We start from the raw sequence: 17,387 nt of genomic DNA on the forward strand, positions 1-17,387 counted from the left end.
TGTGATGTGTCCTCCGCCCGTGTGGAGGGAGACCGGTTGGAGGCCCCAGAGGTGCGTTAGCACAGCCCTGCCTGGGGCTTCGCTAGGCCAGGAGCGCCGCAGGGGCTGCTGCCCAGCACCTCGGCCCCCCACCTCCCGCACGGGCGGCCGTCAGGTGTGCCTCCTGCCCACACGTGGAGGGGGGTACGGAGGGCGGCCCCCGAGACTGCCGCAGATGGGGCTTGTGGCCAGCCTGTCCCCTAGGGCCCCCAGGAGGCCATGTGAAGGCCATGTGCCCGCCCCCACGGGGGACACACCTGATAGCGCCGCTGTCTTCCCAGGTGACCTGCCAGCGGAGCCCAGCAAGATGACAACCTCTACCAGCCACCCGGACCTGCTGGGAGGATGGGACGCCTGGGCTGAGGCCCCGGCCCCCACACCAGCTGCAGAAGGTACGGCACGTGGCGTAACTGTGACCCCGGCCCCCAGAAGAGGAGGAGACGGGAGCAGCGCCCCAGGGGCACTCTGGCCGGGCCTCCTGCCACTGTCCGAGTCCCCCCGTGCGGCTCTGTGGGCGCTCATTCGGCTTGTTCTGAAGTTTCACCCAGAATGTTCCTTAGCGCTTCCTGTGCCCTGCAGGGCCCTTGAGAGGCTGCAGGCTATCCTGGTCTGTGCCCTGTCTGTGGGGGCAAGAGTGCTTCTCGTGTCTCACTTTCATCATGTCTGTCCTTCTTTCCGTACGTCAGGATTCTGTCCCGTGGGGAAGTTTCCGGTAGTGAGTTGTTTTCAAAGGCAGTGGTGTTTGTGGCGCCTGTGACGTGCTTCTCTCTTAAGTCCTGTTTATTAACTTATGGGCTGTGATTGTAAACATGCTACTCTGCCGGTTTGATAGGCTACCAGTTCTTTCAATTTGCTTTTCTTCATTATGCGTGAGGTTATTATTTTGTGTGTTTTTGGTTATGTTTCTTTTGAGAACTGTTTCACATTTTCTAATCATTTTTTTGCACGGGAAATTCACCTTTTTTGTATTAACTTGTAAGAGCTCTTTATGTATGAGCTGCCGTCATTTGTAATGACCTCACGGTTGACTCTTGACTGACACGGGAATTAGGAGCAGGACAGTGATTTACTTAGACGTTTCAGTACCTTGTACTTAGAATGAACGAATGTCGTAGAGTGCACTCACGCTTTAGATGGATTCAGGAGGTGGTAGGACAAACCCAGGACAGTTTAGACGAGCTGTCGGGTGACCTCCCACACGGAGCCACGTGGGCAGCTCGGGCTGCGAGTGTGGCCACGTCCCAGGTGCAGTGACAACGCCGAGCGAGGCCTTTAGGAGCGTGAGATGGGAGGGCAGAAGCCGCGTCTACTCCAGTGCGCTGGATCTAATGTCCCTGCCCTCCTCCAGGCCCCTTCGTCTCTCCTGGAGGCCAGCCGGCACCTCCTGGCCCCCCAGCCAGCCAGACCAAGTCTCAGAGCCAGGACCCATTTGCAGACCTCGGCGACCTCAGTTCCGGCCTCCAAGGTAACCTGAGGGCCGTGTCGGGCATGTGGAAAGCACCAGACCTCTCTCTGGGGTGTTGTGTCCGCCTACCTGAGGTGGGGCCTCACCCTGTCCACCCAGGCCCAGGGCACAGCGACACCAGGAAAGGCCCAGTCTGCTTCATCCCAGGAGCTTGTTACCAAGATAACACCAGGAATTGCCAAAACTGGTGCTGGAGTCTGGCCCTCCGCTGGCATAGCGGTGCTTGGGGGTCATCTAGGAGCGGCCTCAGCACAGGAGCGTGGAGAGTGCCTGCCCCGCTCCCCAGGGAGCAGAATGCACTGCCAGTAATTTTTCTGAGAAAACTTTTAGGGACGTTAATTGTTTGGAGGCCAGGAGTGTCTCTCGTCCCTCGGCAGTCGGGAGGCATGTGGAATTTTAGGTGAAAATAACATCTCCCCAGACGCTTCCTGGCATTTCAGGTTTTGGTGTCTCCCTGAGAGCATTCCTGGAAGTTTGGGTTTGCCCTGGGCTTTCTGCCTCTATCTTGGGCTGTCTGAGCACAGGGCGGGGTCACTTGGAGCCTCTCGGGGGCTGCCTGTGGTGAAAAGGAATTCTCGGGATCTGGGACGCCTGTTCTCAGGATGGAGCCCAGCCCTCAGCTCTGCACTGACCCCAGACCTCCGTCACACCCCCTCAGAAAACAGAGTCCTGCATGAAGCTGATGGAGCCGAAAGGAGAAACAGACAAACTCACATTCTAGTTGGAGACCTCAGCATCCCTCTGTCAACAAAGATAGAGCCACCAGACAGAAAGTCAGCAAAGCTGTGGGACATTCACAGGACACTGTGCCTGACAGCAGCAGGACACACCTCCTCCTGCACCCAAGCAACCACCAAGAAAGGCCATGTATTGGGCCATAAAAAGTCATCAACAAACTTAAAAGAACTGAAATCATATAGACCGTATCATTCCGTGACCAAATGGAATCAAACTAGAAATTGGTAACAGCGAGATAACTGAAAAATCTTCAAACTCTTGGAAATTAATACACTTTTATTTTTTATTTTTTTAAATTTTTAAAAAAATTTATTTTTGGCTGCATTAGGTCTTCATGGCTGCACATGGGCTTTTCTCTGGTTGCGGCGAGCGGGGGCTACTCTTTGCTGTGGTGTGTGGGCTTCTCACTGAGGTGGCTTCTTGTTGCAGAGCACGGGCTCTAGGTGCACAGGCTTCAGTAGTTGTGGCATGCGGGCTTAGTAGTTGTGGCTCGCGGGCTGTAGAGCGCAGGCTTAGTAGTTGTGGCGCATGGGCTTAGTTGCTCCGCGGCATGTGGGATCTTCCTGGACCAGGGCTTGAACCCATGTCCCCTGCATTGGCAGGCAGATTCTTAACTACTGCGCCACCAGGGAAGTCCTGAATGACACAGTTTTAAATAACACGGGTTATTTAGGAAGTCTCAAGGAAAATAAAACAGCGTGTCGAAGAGAATGAAAATGAAAACACGACACATCTAAACTTGGGTTATGCAGCTAAAGCAGTGCCAAGAGGGAAACACATAGCATTAAGCGTGTAGTTTGGAAAAGAGGAAACGTCTCATCAGTATTGTGAGTTATCACCTGAAGACATTTGAAAAGAAAAGCAAAATAAGCTCAAAGCAAATGGAAGGAAATGATAAAGAGCCCAGATCAATGAAATAGAAAATGAAAACTAGAGAAAATGGGTTGATCAAAAAGCTAGTTCTCTGAGAAGATCGGTAAAGTTGACAGATCTCTGCTAAGATGGATTAAGAAAGAGGGGTTAACCCAAGATGTCCACAGACCCCAGAGGCTCTGAAGGGAAATGGACTCACGGCTTCAGCACCAGTTCTGGGACTGAGGTGAGGTGGACAAGTTCTTCAGGTGTGCCCCGTGTGAGGTAGAGCGTTTGAGTGGGTCTGTAATCATAAAGAAAATGAATTCATAGTTAGAAACCTCCCATAAAGGAAATCTCCAGTCCCATCTGGGTTCACTGGAGAATTTTACCAAATGTTTAAAGAATTCATACCAATTCCACACAGTCTTTTCCAAGAAATAGGAAGAGGAGGGAATATTTTCCAGTTGATTTTATGAATCTGGTATTACTTTGATACCAAAACCAGATGGAGGCGATACAGAAGGAAACTACAGACCACAGGGCAGCGTCCCTCATGAACACAGACACAAAGATCAAAGCCAGTCATCAGCACAGAGAGCTGCACAGAGAGCTCATCAGTGTATGAAAGCATCGCACCGGGGCCTCCCTGGCGGCCCAGTGGCCAAGACTTCGCCTTCCGACAGAGGGGGCGCGGGTGCGATCCCTGATCGCGGAGCTAAGATCCCACGTGCCGCGGGGCAACTAAGCCCGCTCACCACAACTGCTGAGCCCGCACGTTCCCTGGAGCCCATGCGCCACAGCTAGAGAAGATTCCTCGTGCTGCAACTAAGGCCCGACGCAGTCAAAATAAATAATTTTTTAAAAAATTATGTATGTACGTATACATATGTATATGTATACATAGCGTTAACCGGCCTAGGAAGGGAAGTCGTGTGGTCACATCGGTGGTGCAGAAGAGGCATTCCCCGGAGTTCAACACCTACCTGTGATAAACACTCAACGGACCAGTAATGCGAAGCCCGTGGCTTGATAGGGAGCAGCTGCAGAGTCCCGCCGCCAGGCTTGCGCTGGATTTCAGAAGACCACACACTCCCCGGGGCCAGCCCAGGTGGTGCAGGCAGGCAAGAAAGGGACAGAAGGGACACAGGCAGTGTTGTCATGTGCGGACGACGTGCTGTCTGTGTGGGAAATCTCAGGGGGTCTGTGAAAGCATTTCAGGTCCCAGAGTGAGTTCAGGAGGGTCACAGGACACAGGATCAACAGACAGACACCACAAGGGTATTTCTGTTTACTAACAACATGCACAAGGAACCCAAAATTTAGAACAGCACCGTTTACAATCCCTGCGAAAGAAGAAACAAAGAAACATATAACATATTACTCTTACGAAGCACATACAGGACTCGCGAAGCTACAAAACCAAACGGGGAAGACCTCAGTAAACAGATGAGCTCGCAGCCCGGTGACCCACATCAGGAAGGTTCTCTTGCAGTGGTCAGTGGGGTCAGTACAGTCCTCACCAGAAATGCCAGTGAGGGTTCCTGCAGACACAGACGAGCTTGTTGTAGACTATTTGGAGAGTCAGGGGAAATGGGGTGGTTAAGACTCAAACCACCAGGCCTCCTGCCTCCTCCATGCCTGCGTGCTGTGGGCAGGACAGACACGTAGATCACCGACCTGGAAGTAGCCCCACACCAGTAAGACCAACGGACTTTTGCCAGAGGTGCAGAACCATTCATGACGGTGCTGGGGCGGCAAGAAAGTGGCGTGACCTGAACTGCACACCTTAAACAGCAGGTAGATGACCATTTTACTCAGAATTGGCCATAGATCTGTAAAGCTTTCAGAAGAAAAGAGAAAATTGTGGGGATGTCGCCTTTAGTGTCTCCTGGACCACGATCCGTCAGCAAACAATGGATAAATTGGACTTGATCAAAAAGACCTCTTGTGCCCTGCTAAAGGCTCTCAGCAGGTTGAAGAGCTACAGGGTGGGAGAAATAGCTTTGAACCACGTATCTGACAACTATCTAGGATATGTAAGAACAGTAAAAACAGAGCAAAACACATCCAACTTGAAAACGGGTGAGTGGTGAAGAGAACGGCAGCCTGGGGAGAGGTCTAGTGTCACTGGCGGCCCCGGAGGCGCGGGGGGTCTCGACGGGGTGCAGCGCCGGGCGCAGAGCTGGCGGGCGTGCAGGACGGCTACTCGAGGCGGGCGTCGGTTCTCACAGAGCCGAACCCACGACCGCCGTCTATCCCAGAGGCGCACGTGGGCTGAGCAGGGAGTCTCCGCAGCAGTGCTCAGGGCGACCCTGTTGGTAATCTCCACAGACTGGAACCCACCGGAGTCCTTCTGTGGTGCGTCCACCTGCCAGGCTGCTGGCGACGAGTGGGTAGGTGGGTGGGTCCTGGGTGAGAAGAGCCCATCGCAAGGGCCGCCTGCCCTGTGATTCTGCGTCTAGAATGTTCTCGAGGTGAAAGGTCACAGGACAGAGAACGGGGGCATCTTAGCCCAGTGCTTGCGTGACTGCACGCGTGTGAAGTGGCACAGAACCACGCACGCGTGACGCGGCACGTGCCTGCGTGCACGGAGCAGTAGCCTGCGTGGTGCTGCTCGGGGGCCCTGCGGGCGCTGGGTGCTGGTTTGGAGCTTCCTGGACTCAGCCCTGCATTTGAGCGAGTGGGGAGGGGAGCCCACCCGGCCCAGCCCCTGCAGACGGGCCAGCTGTGCGGCTACCTAGAGGCCGCCCGTCCTGGCGGCCGACCTGAAACGTTCATTTCGCGGGGGTGTGTCCTCTGCCTGCAACGGCCGAGTACCCGCCGGGGCAGCGCCCGGTCCTCAGGCCGTCAGTGACACTCCCCACGTGAACTGTCTCCCCAGGCTCGCCCGCTGCACCTACTCCTGGGGGCTTCGGTCCCAAAGCAGCCCCCCCTCCCAAGGCCAGCGGCTCCTGGCAGACGAGCCGGCCCCCAGCCCAGGGCGCCCCGTGGCCCCCCCAGGCCAAGCCAGCCCCCACGGCCAGTGCACAGCCACGGCCAAACTACAACTCCAGCTTCAGTGTGATTGGCAGCCGGGAGGAGAGGGGCGTCCGCGCCCCCAGCTTTGGTGAGTCCTTCCTCTCTCGCCGCGTGTGTGGGTTTCTGAGCTTGCTGTGAAGTGGTTACAGTGAAATCCCGTTTTGCCTTGTCCAGCTCAGAGCCCAGTCCCGGGAAAGGGTGTTTAAGGAGACCCAGAGTCTGTTTCCACCCAGCGGGAGCCCCTTTGGATGGAAGTTAATGATTTCAGATGCATGTCTGTGCGTGAGCCTCTGCCCCCAGTGGGCCAGGCCACACTGTCCGGGAACCTTCTCGGCCTCTGCTGGCCGGGCAGCTGGGTGGTCAGCCCAGGCCTGGCTGCCTCGCTTGTCACGGGGGTGGTGGTCCCGACGCCTGCCGTGGCCCCGCCCACACTCGTCGTGGCCCCGCCCACACTCGCCGTGGCCCCGCCCACACTCGTGCGCTCATGCCTCGGGGCAGCTCTTTCGGGCATTTCCCATCTTCTCGGCCGTCCTGCCGTCCCCGAGGGTTCTCGAGCTGGCCACGCAGCACAGAGGCAGCAGGCAGGCTGTTGGGCGGGCACTTAGCACGGCCCCTGAAGCCTCTGCTCTCCTCCAGGTCCAAAGCCAAGGGTGTCGGAGAACGATTTCGAAGACCTGTTGTCCAACCAGGGCTTCTCCTCCCGGGCCGACAGGAAGGGGCCGAGGACGATCGCCGAGATGAGGAGGCAGGACCAGGCGCGGGACTCAGACCCGCTCAAGCTGAAGGTGCGGGGCGCTCGGGCCGGGGCAGGGTGGGGGGCACCCTGGGCAGGAGCGTGGGGAGAGGGACGCAGCCGCGCGGCCCCGACTCACGCACGAGGACCTCTGTCCGACGTGCTTGCGGGGGCAGTGGCTTCCATCTACGCTTATTTGCTCTCCTGAAAGTTTTGGGGTGAAAGATCAACTGTCCCCACGTGGCTGGGACGTGTGGCTTCATGCTCGTAAGCTCCTCGCTCTTCCGCACGCCAGCCAGGACCCCGGTCGGGGGGCGCGGGCCGCAGAGACCCCGGGGTGACAAGGACGTCTGTGTGCCTGGACCCCGGGGTGGACAGGGCAAGGCTGTGACGGCGGGTCATCTGTGAATGCCCCACTGAGGAAAGGGTCCCTGGATTCCACGCACCATCTAGCCCGTGTCCTGTCCGGCCAGACCTAGGGAATGGAATTAGCCATGCCTGGGTGGGGTCAGTGCAGAAACTGGGGTGGGGGTCCACGTCGGGGCCACACATCTCACAGTCAGATCCCTGCTCCGTGGGGCGACCACCGGCGGCTCGGTGGGTAGAGGCCGGGGCCTGGCACGCCCTCAGCAGTACGGCGTCTCCTTCAGCTCCTGGACTGGACGGAGGGCAAGGAGAGGAACATCCGCGCCCTGCTGTCCACGCTGCACACGGTGCTGTGGGACGACGAGAGCCGCTGGACGCCCGTGGGCATGGCCGACCTGGTGACGCCTGCGCAGGTGAAGAAGCAGTACCGCCGCGCCGTGCTGGTGGTCCACCCGGACAAGGTGGGCACGGGGTGTGGGCTCCGGGCCGGGGGCGGCGCGGGCTCTGGGAGCAGGCCGGGCCCTCACCGCCGCTGTCCTGCCTGCCCGCAGGCCCGGGGGCAGCCCTACGAGCAGCACGCCCGCATGGTCTTCATGGAGCTCAGCGACGCCTGGGCCGAGTTCGAGAGCCAGGGCTCCCGGCCGCTCTTCTGAGCCCACGGTCGCAGCTGCGCGCGGCTCGTGGAGCTGGAAGCTGCCGGCTGGCCTGGAGGGTTGCACGTGGGCCGGGCGGCACGGGCTGGCGCGGCCGCGGCTGGCATCACGTCACGCCCGCCACGCTCAGCGGATCCAGAGCCAGCGCCACACCCTTCACAGGAAGAGAAAGCATTCCAAAGCCTCCGAGTTCTTTCTTTCTCTCTTCTGGTCCTGAAGGAAAGGTGACGATTTGCACTCCTCCCACGCGTGTCACAGTCTGTGATTTGTTTTATCCGTGGTGCGCCCACTGGGGAGATGGCGCTGCTCAGCTGTCCTCCAGAGTCCGGTCCTGAACGTTCACGCCTCTCCTCGTAATCAGCCTGGTGACACCTGTACATAATTAAACTATTTTCTGACGCCCCTCCTCCGGGGCTGCACACCACCTCCCTGCACTTCTGCTGTCACCTGGTTGACCTTGGCTCTGACCGTGAAGATGAGTCGCAGGGACCCCCGCCCGGCGAAGTTGGGCTCCTCTCCACTGCTGGTCTGAGCCCCTGCGGGCCCCCAGCCTGGCCTCGGCCAGCAGCCCAAGCTGGGTGGTCAGGAGTGGCAGGAGGGCAGGCGAGCCGGGAGGTGTGGGGAGGGATCAGATGAGCTGCGGCTTTGGTCTAGGGGCTGGCCCGCGTCGGGTGCTGGGCACGCCCTGTGGCCCCTGCAGCGTGGCGGAGGCAGGTGGTCTTGCTGCGGGTGCACAGAGGCTGGCCCTCCCCCTGGGCCCCCCGGGTCCCTCCTCGTCACAGCGGGAGGGTGTGGGGGGCTTTGGATTCTCTCGTTCCGGGAATTCAAAGCAAAAGCAATGGCCTTGAGTCACGGCCTGTTAGAGAAGCCCCAGCCGCCCCATGCTCTGGGGGACAACACGTCAGGACAAACGACAGCAGTTACACGACTCGAGGTTTTGGTCGGAAGTGACGTTCCCAGCCTCCTACGGGTCAGTCCACCATCCCCAGGGCTCGTCCTACTCCTGGCTGCCTGGCGCTGCTGGCCGGGCCCTGGAGACGGGCGGACCTCGACCCTCGTCCCCGTGGTGACAGCAGGCTTGGCCAGGCCCGGCCCAAGCTGCCCCTCGGCCCAGTCAGCACCGTGGCTGGCCTCTGAGAACTCTGTGCGATCTCTTCTTTAGCCAGAATGAGTTACTGAGTCAGATGTGCTGCCGAGTCAGGGATTCAGGAGTGCGCCACCTGCCCCTCAGTGGGCTTGCGAGTTGGGTCACCAGGGTCAGGACCCTCCCTGTGCCGGGCTCCTAGGCGCCCATCCTCACAGCAAGGCCTCACCTGGGAGGCAGCGCAGCGGTTAGCTGAGCGCTCTGACTTGAAGCTCGGAGCCCTGCCTTCCACCTCCAGTGACGTCTTTGGTCTGGCAGGGGGTGGGCCTGTACCTCCTGACAGTTCAGAGGAGGAAGGGGCTCTGGCTTTGTGTCCTGAGGCCCCAGGACCCTCCGGCCTCTGCCCCTAGGGCTGCTCTCCAGCCCCGCCCCAGCCCAGAGCAGGAGAGGAGGCCGAGGGCCGCCTGGACCTATCACTGTCCCCTCACTGAGGTGAGCCACCCACCTGGGTTGTTGCGGCTGCTGCTGCAGGAGGGCAGGAGGGTTAAACCCGGCTCTTCCCAGGCTGAGGCCTCTTTTCAAAGAATACTCACTCTTTTAAGTAACAGTGGGACTTCCCTGGTGGTGCAGTCGTTAAGAATTTGCCTGCCGATGCAGGGGACACGGGTTCGAACCCTGGTCCGGCAGGATTCCACATGCTGCGGAGCATCTGGGCCCGTGCGCCACAACTACCGAGCCCGCGTGCCGCAACTACTGAGCCCACACGCCTGGAGCCCATGCTCCGCAACAAGAGAAGCCACTGCAATGAGAAGCCCGCGCACCACAACAAAGAGTAGCCCCCACTCGCCGCAACTAGAGGAAGCCCACGCGCAGCAGTGAAGATCCAATGCAGCCAAAAATAAATAAATTTATTAAAAAGCAAAACAAAACAATGAACGACCTAAACAGGCCCAAGACCGCACATCAGAGTTGCTCTGGGTCATGGCTCAGGGCCGGAAGCCCCTGGGTCTCTGGTGTGGTGCTCCCTCCGCCGTCCCTACTGGCTCTGAGTTACTGTCTTGGTGAGGTGATGGCCCCAGTGGCTCCATCCCTACAGGCCGCAGACCCTGAGCAGGGCTGCTCCAAGGACCACGTGTGTCCCCTCCAGTGAGCCCCTCGGGGCCCAGGGAATGACCCTATAACCCTAACCCTGTGCTGGGCCGCTGCTGGCCCCATCCCCGCTCGAAGCGGGCGTGGTCCTGGGGGGGTCTGCTCCTCAGCAGAGGTCGGGTCTGGAGACTGGCTCAGATTAGGGACCCAGCACAGTACACGCCTCCCGGTGCTGCCCACCCATCCGTCACCCCAGGACCCCCTGGTCCGGCCGCCCCCTGTTCTGTAGAGGACCCCACCCAGCACGCGCCAGACAGCCTGGGTGACTGGTGTCGCGAAGGGGCATGACCCTGGTCCCAGCAGTACCTCCCTTGGCCCCCCGCCCCTCCCCTCCTGGTCCCAGAGGCAGTGAGTGCGCCCCTCCCTGGAGTCCTGGCCGAGGTATCGAGTCCTGTGTCTCCGTGAGTCCTCGCCCATCAAGCCGTGTCCCTGAAATCAGGACGCACTCTGATCGCGGGTCCTTGCTGTGTTCCTGCTGCGTGGTTCTCGCCGCTCCTGGGGGTGGTCCCCCACCCCCACCCCAGGGCAGCGCGGGTCTGAGGACGCTGCTGCGTCTCCCTGCCGCAGGGGCCCCTTCGTGGGCTGGGGGTCCTCGGGCAGCGTGGGCAGCGCAGGAGGCCCGTGCACTTGGCTCCAGCACCGGAGACGGACTGGACTCCCGCCCCCGCCGGATTCCCGGCAAAGGCCCCTCTGTGGGAAGGGCTCATCTGCTCAGTGAGTGTTTCCCGGCGCCCACTGAGCAGGCCCAGGAAGACTCCCGAGGAGCGGCCAGCTCGGCCTCGAACCTCCGTGGGCTTTCTCGCCTGCCCAGGTCACTCTTTCTGAGTCCTTAGAAACAAACTGCTGCTCCGGGCCCTAGTCCAGGCTCTGCCTTGGGGGACCCAGGGTTAGATCCCCTCAGGCCGTGCGGGGCACTGGAGTGACGTGGGACCCCTGCTCTGTGGCGATTCCACCACCAGGCCTCCCTTCCTGCCCAGTTTGGGGCCAAGCCCGCTCCCTTCAGGGCCGAGCCCCAGGCAGCCGGGCAGGTGCTAGTCCCCACGGAGACCCTCAGGAATCACCCTGTCCCAGCCCCGTGGGGTGAGTGCAGGGGACTCGGGCCAGCTCGGAGTCACCAGGCCTGTGAACGATCCTGGGAGATGTGCCTCTGCCCAGGGTCGGGGGGTCAAGGTGGAGTGCGGGGCTGGGAATCCTGGCCCAAGAGAGACCCTCTGTCCAGTAGGAAGCCGGCTCAGGCCCCCAGAGGGGCTGGGCAGACCCCCGGGGCGCCTTGCTCTGCAGCCACCCAGCCCCCAGGTGCTCTGGGCCCTGCCAGGAGCTGGCCAAGCCCCGCCCTGTGCCCGGTGGTCCAGCCCGGGCCTGTCTTGGTGATGGTGGCTGTCTGGGCTGCGGTGCTGTGACAGATGTCTCCCCAGTGTGGCGGTTTCTGTGCCAGAGTGACGGGCTGTGGGAGTGGGGGGCCCGCAGCTGCCAGGAGGGCACAGAGAGGACACAGACAGACAGACACACGCATCTGCTGTTTTCTCTGTTACAGACACGGCCCCTGTCCAGCCGGAGTACCTGCTGGGCGGTGCGTGAGACCTGGGCACCGTGTCTCGTATGAAGGGAACCCTGGGGCCTGCTTGCGCTGGGCAGGGCCCTGCCTGGCCTGGTGTGAGGGCAGGGCAGCACCCAGTGGGCAGGGCGGGGGTGTGGGGTCCCTAGAGGAAGGAGAGGCTGGCGGGGGGCGGGGGGAGGTGCTGCTTTCGTTCGGCAGGAGGTTTTCAAGGCTCATCCACGCAGAGCTGCCTCACGACTCACCGGGTGACATCCGCGGTTTGGAGAAACACCCGTGTCTGTGGCTGCCGTGGATGCGCTGCCCACTCCCACCACCCGCCTTCGTGCCTCCAGGACGCACCTCGTCCCTGAGAGCGATGTTTCAGGACCAGGAAGCCCCCCTCAGACCCCATGGGCCAATTTTGGGGTCAGAACCTGCCCCTGCTCCCAGGGGCCAGCCTTGGCTTTCCCAAGAACACGGCTACCAGGGAGGGGCGGGCCTGGGTCTGCCAGACTGGGGAGCAGCTGGCCTGAGAGCAAGGACACAGCTGTGGACAGTTATAGACCTGCTCCAACCAGCAGAGTCCGGGGACACCCCTGGGGGTCCCCCATGGGCAACCTGGGGGGGTGTTAGGAGGAGAAAGCGACATTAGGATAGGAGTAGGAGAGAGGGAGACAGGAAGGGGACGGTACGGGGGCAGGAGGGGCCCCTTGGGTGGCACGATGAGGCCAGCAGGTGTGTTGCTTGTGGGTGAGCATGTGGGGGGACAGGTAGATTTGGGGGGACTTGGGCTGGGGTCCTCCAGGAGTCTCATCAGGGGGAGGGTACATAGGTGTGGGGGGCAGAGCCCGGACACAGGGTGGGGCACTGGGCAGCTAAAGGGCCACTGGTGGAGGGTCCTGCTTCTCATGGAGGACACCTGGCACCTGGCCCTGAACTGGGATTGTGTCCACTGGCCACCTCGGGTTCGGGCAGGGCCTGGGTCAGAGAATCTCCCACACCCAGGCCCCCAGGACAGGAAGAAGGGGTAGGAGGGCTGGCTCCCTGATGCCTGGGGGAGGGGAGGCCTGGGCAGACAGCAGGCCAGGCACCAGGCCCAGGGCCTTGAGAGCCTCCCGGCCCGTGCCAAGGCCAGCCCCAAGGCTGTCAGGCCATCGCACTGGCCAAGACAAGGCGCCGACCATCTACGGCACAACCCGGATCAAGGGAGACCCCCTTCGCCTTTTCCACGGCGTCTGGGGAGCTGCCCATCCCCCCGAATGTGTGGTCGCCCCGGTGCCCCTGCTTATCTGGCCCGAGAAGCACCATCCTGCAGTGGCGCAGCCCGGCTCCCCGGCGACAGTTGTCTGTATTCAGTGACTGCCTGGGCTCCTCTGGGGGCGGGGGGCGGGGAACTCCTCCCTGTGGTCTGAGACGCCTTCCATTTCTATCATTTCTCCTTTTCTGCATGCGATGCTGTAATTCCGATGTGATGCCTGGCACTAACTCGTCCTTCAGGGATGGAATATTCTACCCAGCCTCTTCCTTCTGGGGAGGGGAATGCCCCCGGGGCCTCCAGGGCTCCCACCCGCGTAAGGTGGACACAGGTCTCACCCGTCTGGGCCATGCCATCCGCACCTGTAGCACAGATGTGGAAATCACACCTTCCGGGTGTTTCTCACCCCCAAGAGGCAGTGTGGGACGCAGGCCCTTCTGAACCCCTGGGTACGGGGCCGGGTGGGGGGCAGCCTGGCCCTGGGAGGCACGATCGAGCCCTCCCCCACCTGGCTCAAGACCTCCTTCCCGCCTGCAGGGCTGCTGCCTGGAGCGTGGGACACTGGGTCACTCAGCCCGAGGCCCGGCTTGGCCACCCGCGCTAACAGGCTCCAGGTCTCTCCGGCTCCGCTGTTTTGATTCTGTGATTCTCTGCGTGGCGCTTACCCAGTGGCGTCTGAGAGGCGCCGCCTCGACTGCTTTCCTCAGCGGCCCCCGCGGCGCCAGGACAGCCCCCTGGCCGGCGGTGGACCGGTGGGTGACGGGGACAACAGGGGCTTGGACTCTGCAGTGGATGAGGGGTCGCCGTCCTGCATCACCTCGTCGGCCCCTCCGAGGTGGTGGACGTGATCCAGAGAAGCTGGCCCGGGCCCCGGACTCCTCTGCCCTCCCGGGGCTGCAGGCTGACCGCTCCAGGTGCGCTGATGAGCTAGCAGCAGGCTTTCTGAGGAAAGAAAGCCCGATGGGGTGCTTCTTCTGACGCTCCAGGCTGGACAGTCCACTGGCCTGCACAGGCCTGGCTGCTGCGGCCTCCCTGCCCCCTGGGGCAGGCCTGGGACCCCACCCTACGCCGGGCCTAGGGGAGCGGGGCCTGGACTCAGCCGCCCGCCCCTCCCCGCCACCCCTCGATGCTTGACCAGGGCTGCCAGGCCCCCCAGACACAAGCACAGCCAGGAGACGGCCACGACCCGGGACCAAAGGAAGACCCTTCCCCAGCTGAGCAGACAGGCATCTCCCCGTGCCTCCTGGGTGTGAAGCCCTCCAGTGGGACCCACACAGGCCTGGCGTCACTCTGGGTGCCACTGGAGGGAGGAGGGGGTTGGCACTCCTGGGCGGTGTTCTCTCTCTATGGCCTGCCTTTCCGGGAAGGGTTTCTTGCGCCTGAAGCCCACTCCCGCAAGGGCCAGCTCTGTCGTCCGCCAGCTCAGTCCTTGCTGGACCTGGGTCACTGACTGAGGGAGTCGTGGCCTGACCCACACAGAGTGCAGCCACCTCGGGGCCTCGAGGGACACGGGGTGCAGGAAGCTCTGAGCACTGTGTCCACCTGAAGCTGCCTGATGGCAGAGCCCAGACCTCACTCGGCCAGAGCGGGAGCCCTGTGCACACCCCGGGGGCCCTAGACCCTCCCTCGGTCCCGTACCAGCACAGGCCAGCCGCCCCCCGTCCGGGCCCTGAGCCAGGCCTCTGACCGAGTGTCCTGTGAAAGGTCCCCGAGGCTGGTCCGGGCAGCCCATGGGGGTGGAGGAGGCCTCTGGAGTGGGATGGGGGAGATGGCAGAGCTGATGGGTGGGGGGCATCCACAGAGCAGGGACACCCGGTCTGCAGTTCAGGGAACTCTCCCCAGGAGGGTCACGCGACGCGTTAGAGGGAGTGACCGCTGCACAGAGAGTCAGGGGCCCAGAGCCTGGGTATGGACGCTTGTTCCGCTGGACATCCCTTTCCTTTCGCCTGTGGACACCCCGACGTGAGGCTTGGGTGAGCCGACCCCGGGGCTGGGGCAAGGGCATCCGGTGGCCTGGGCTCCCACCAGGCAGAGGCCTTCAGAAGAATGGCCTCTCGCGCGTCGTCCCCCTGTTGCCTCCTGTTGGTGACCGAGGTCCTCCGGTTGCTCAGGCCACCCTGGTGCTTCCGTGCAGCCCTGCACCGCCACGGCTGCCACCGTCCCAGCAGAGTGGTGAGAAGCAGAATCCCACCTTCAGGCCTGTGAACTCTGCTAGTTTCACCGTGGAGCACAGGGGTGGGGTGGCTCCAGGCAGCAGTCAGGAAGGAGAGGGGGGCATGGGAGCCACAGCCCCTCGTGGTCACCGCCCTCTCTGGAAGCCACAGCTCCCCCTTTCCAACACTCTCCCCATGGGGAGGGGTGGAAGGATCAGGGGCCTGGGGTCTGGGGTGAGCAGGGGCAAACTGAGGGGCAGGAGCCCAGATCCTGGGCCAGCTCCTCAGAAAGCGGGGGGCGGTCCTCAGGGCTCCCGGGTGGTAACCGAGGGGCCCCCTTGTCTCTGGAACTCGAGGAGCAGCCTCTGTGGGGATGAAGAAGAGTGCATCTCGACACACAACCCTGACCCAGGACGGGGCGGGAGTCCGAGGAACGAGCAGGCCACCCCAGGCCGGGCCGGCACCTGCAGCTGCGCCCTCGGGAGCCCACGTGGCCAGGGAAGGGGCCTTGGAGTCGGGGAGCGCGCAGGGTCTCCTCCGCACACAGCCGAGACTTCTGGCCCAGCTCTGAGGAACGGCAGTGATGGTTTTCTGGCTTTGCTTTGCTTCTGCTTTTCACGTGTTACATTACCTGGCAAGTAATGATGAAATCCAGCAGGAAAATGGCAACACAGGTGGTGCTGGTGCTGGGGACTGAATTATTCATCGTGTTAAATTATTAAGTTTGTATTTGAAGTTGCTGGTGAGCCCATGTGTGCCGAGAGCCCGTCCCAGCCCTTCCTGCGGGGCCTGCGACCCCCTTGCCAGACCCCATGCCAGGATTGAAGAAGGACTTAAAGTGATCCTGGGCCCTCCCGGGACAGAGGGGACCAGCAGGCGCCAGGCCTCCCTGGAGGGAGTGCAGGGAGCCAGGCAGGGGCTTCCAGGACGCTTGGGGCTGGGGGGGGGGGGGGCGGGAGTTGCTGGAGCAAGGCGGCCGCCTCCCCTTCCTGACACCTGGAGTGACCCCGTGGGGGCCGCAGGGGGGACTCTAGGTGGCGCTGTGGCGTCTCAAACCCAGCACCACGTGCTCCCGGGCTTCGGCATAGCCCTGCTTTGGGTCAGGGGTTCCCAGCCCTCAGGGGCTGCCTTCTGCATTTGAAGAGCCCGCAGAGCACTGAGCTCAGGGCTCTATCCCTGTCCTGCCGGCCGGCCAGGGTCCCATAGCCCAGACGTGGCCGTGGCCAAACACACACGCCCCGAAGCTGACCCCTTGGTCGCAACGCCTCCCCCTCTCCAGCTCCCGGCACCCGCTGCCCAGCCCGACCTGCCGCCGCCCAGCTCCCCCACCCCGACACCCTCCTGCGTCTTCAGCCCGCTGACGCTGACGGGTGCCCTTGGCTTGGCCTTTCCTGCTGTTATGGACGTCTCCCGCTCAGCTCCTGCCTCTCTGGCCACTGCGGGCTGGGGCACTGGTCACCAGAACCCAGGTCCTCTTCTGGGTGCTCACAGGGCCGTGAGTGCCCACCTGGGGTGTGGCCCCGAGGCCGGGCAGAGGCCATGAGCTGAGGTGCCTCCCTGCCATGGGGGCTGGCCTGGCTGGTGGGCAGTTCCAGGCTGTTCCCCTCATCTCCCGCCCAGAGCGGGTCCCCCGCCCTCCAGTCTTCGTCAGGTCCCACAGCTGCCCGGCCTCTCCCTCTCCCAGAGTGCCGGTCATCCGGACCTGGGACTGTCACCAACCTTGTCTATTTCTCCATAGGAGGGTCTGAGACCCTGCTGGGTCCCCCAACCCCAGCCCAGGGCCTGGACAAATGTGAGAACTGAAGAGGCAGCTATGTGTGTGGTGGGTCTAAAAGGGGTAACAACATAAACAGACACACAGAGACAGAGACAGAAAGAAGGTGATGACCCCACAGGTGACCTCCGAATGGCGACCCCGCAGGGAGGGAGGAGGAGGGAAGGAGGGCCGGGCAGCGAGGCCCACGGAGGCCTCTGTCCTCTGTCCTCCGACGTGGTGCGGGCCTGGGTCACAGGGTCAGTGGGGTCATGGAAACTGTGGGCCGAGCACGGACCCCTACACTCCTGTCTTGGTGATGGGCACACCCAGTCACACCCCGCCAGGATGCCCCAAGGTCAACGGGGTGTCCCCGTGCTTGTAAGGGCAGCTGGGCTCACGGGTCGTGGGGCTGCTCTGGACTCAGCTGTGGTCACCCCCCAGGTCCACGTGGTGGTAGAGGCGGAGGGCAGAGGCTCCAGTGGGGAGAAGGGGCTTCTCTTTCCTGGACCCACACCTCTCCCACCGGTGTCCACACCCAGGTTCTGAGTACACTAAAGGGCCAGGCTGAGCAGACCCTGAGGGCTCA

At 61.9% G+C, this 17,387-nt stretch overlaps 1 protein-coding gene across 2 annotated transcripts in view; it reads left to right on the forward strand.

Moving 5' to 3' along the window:
• GAK (cyclin G associated kinase) overlaps positions 1-9,867 on the forward strand; it is a 51,308-nt gene extending 41,441 nt beyond the window's left edge. For both annotated transcript variants that reach the window (XM_060013144.1, XM_060013145.1), the window contains 6 exons: positions 321-431; positions 1,388-1,504; positions 5,979-6,203; positions 6,752-6,900; positions 7,499-7,675; positions 7,766-9,867. In XM_060013144.1, coding sequence (XP_059869127.1) covers positions 321-431; positions 1,388-1,504; positions 5,979-6,203; positions 6,752-6,900; positions 7,499-7,675; positions 7,766-7,867 — 881 coding nt within the window. In that variant the 3' untranslated portion in view covers positions 7,868-9,867. The remainder of the gene's footprint in view (positions 1-320; positions 432-1,387; positions 1,505-5,978; positions 6,204-6,751; positions 6,901-7,498; positions 7,676-7,765) is intronic.
• The last annotated feature ends 7,520 nt before the right edge of the window (positions 9,868-17,387 follow it).

This window comes from Delphinus delphis, chromosome 5 (assembly GCF_949987515.2).
Source record: "Delphinus delphis chromosome 5, mDelDel1.2, whole genome shotgun sequence".
Classification (NCBI taxonomy): domain Eukaryota; kingdom Metazoa; phylum Chordata; class Mammalia; order Artiodactyla; family Delphinidae; genus Delphinus; species Delphinus delphis.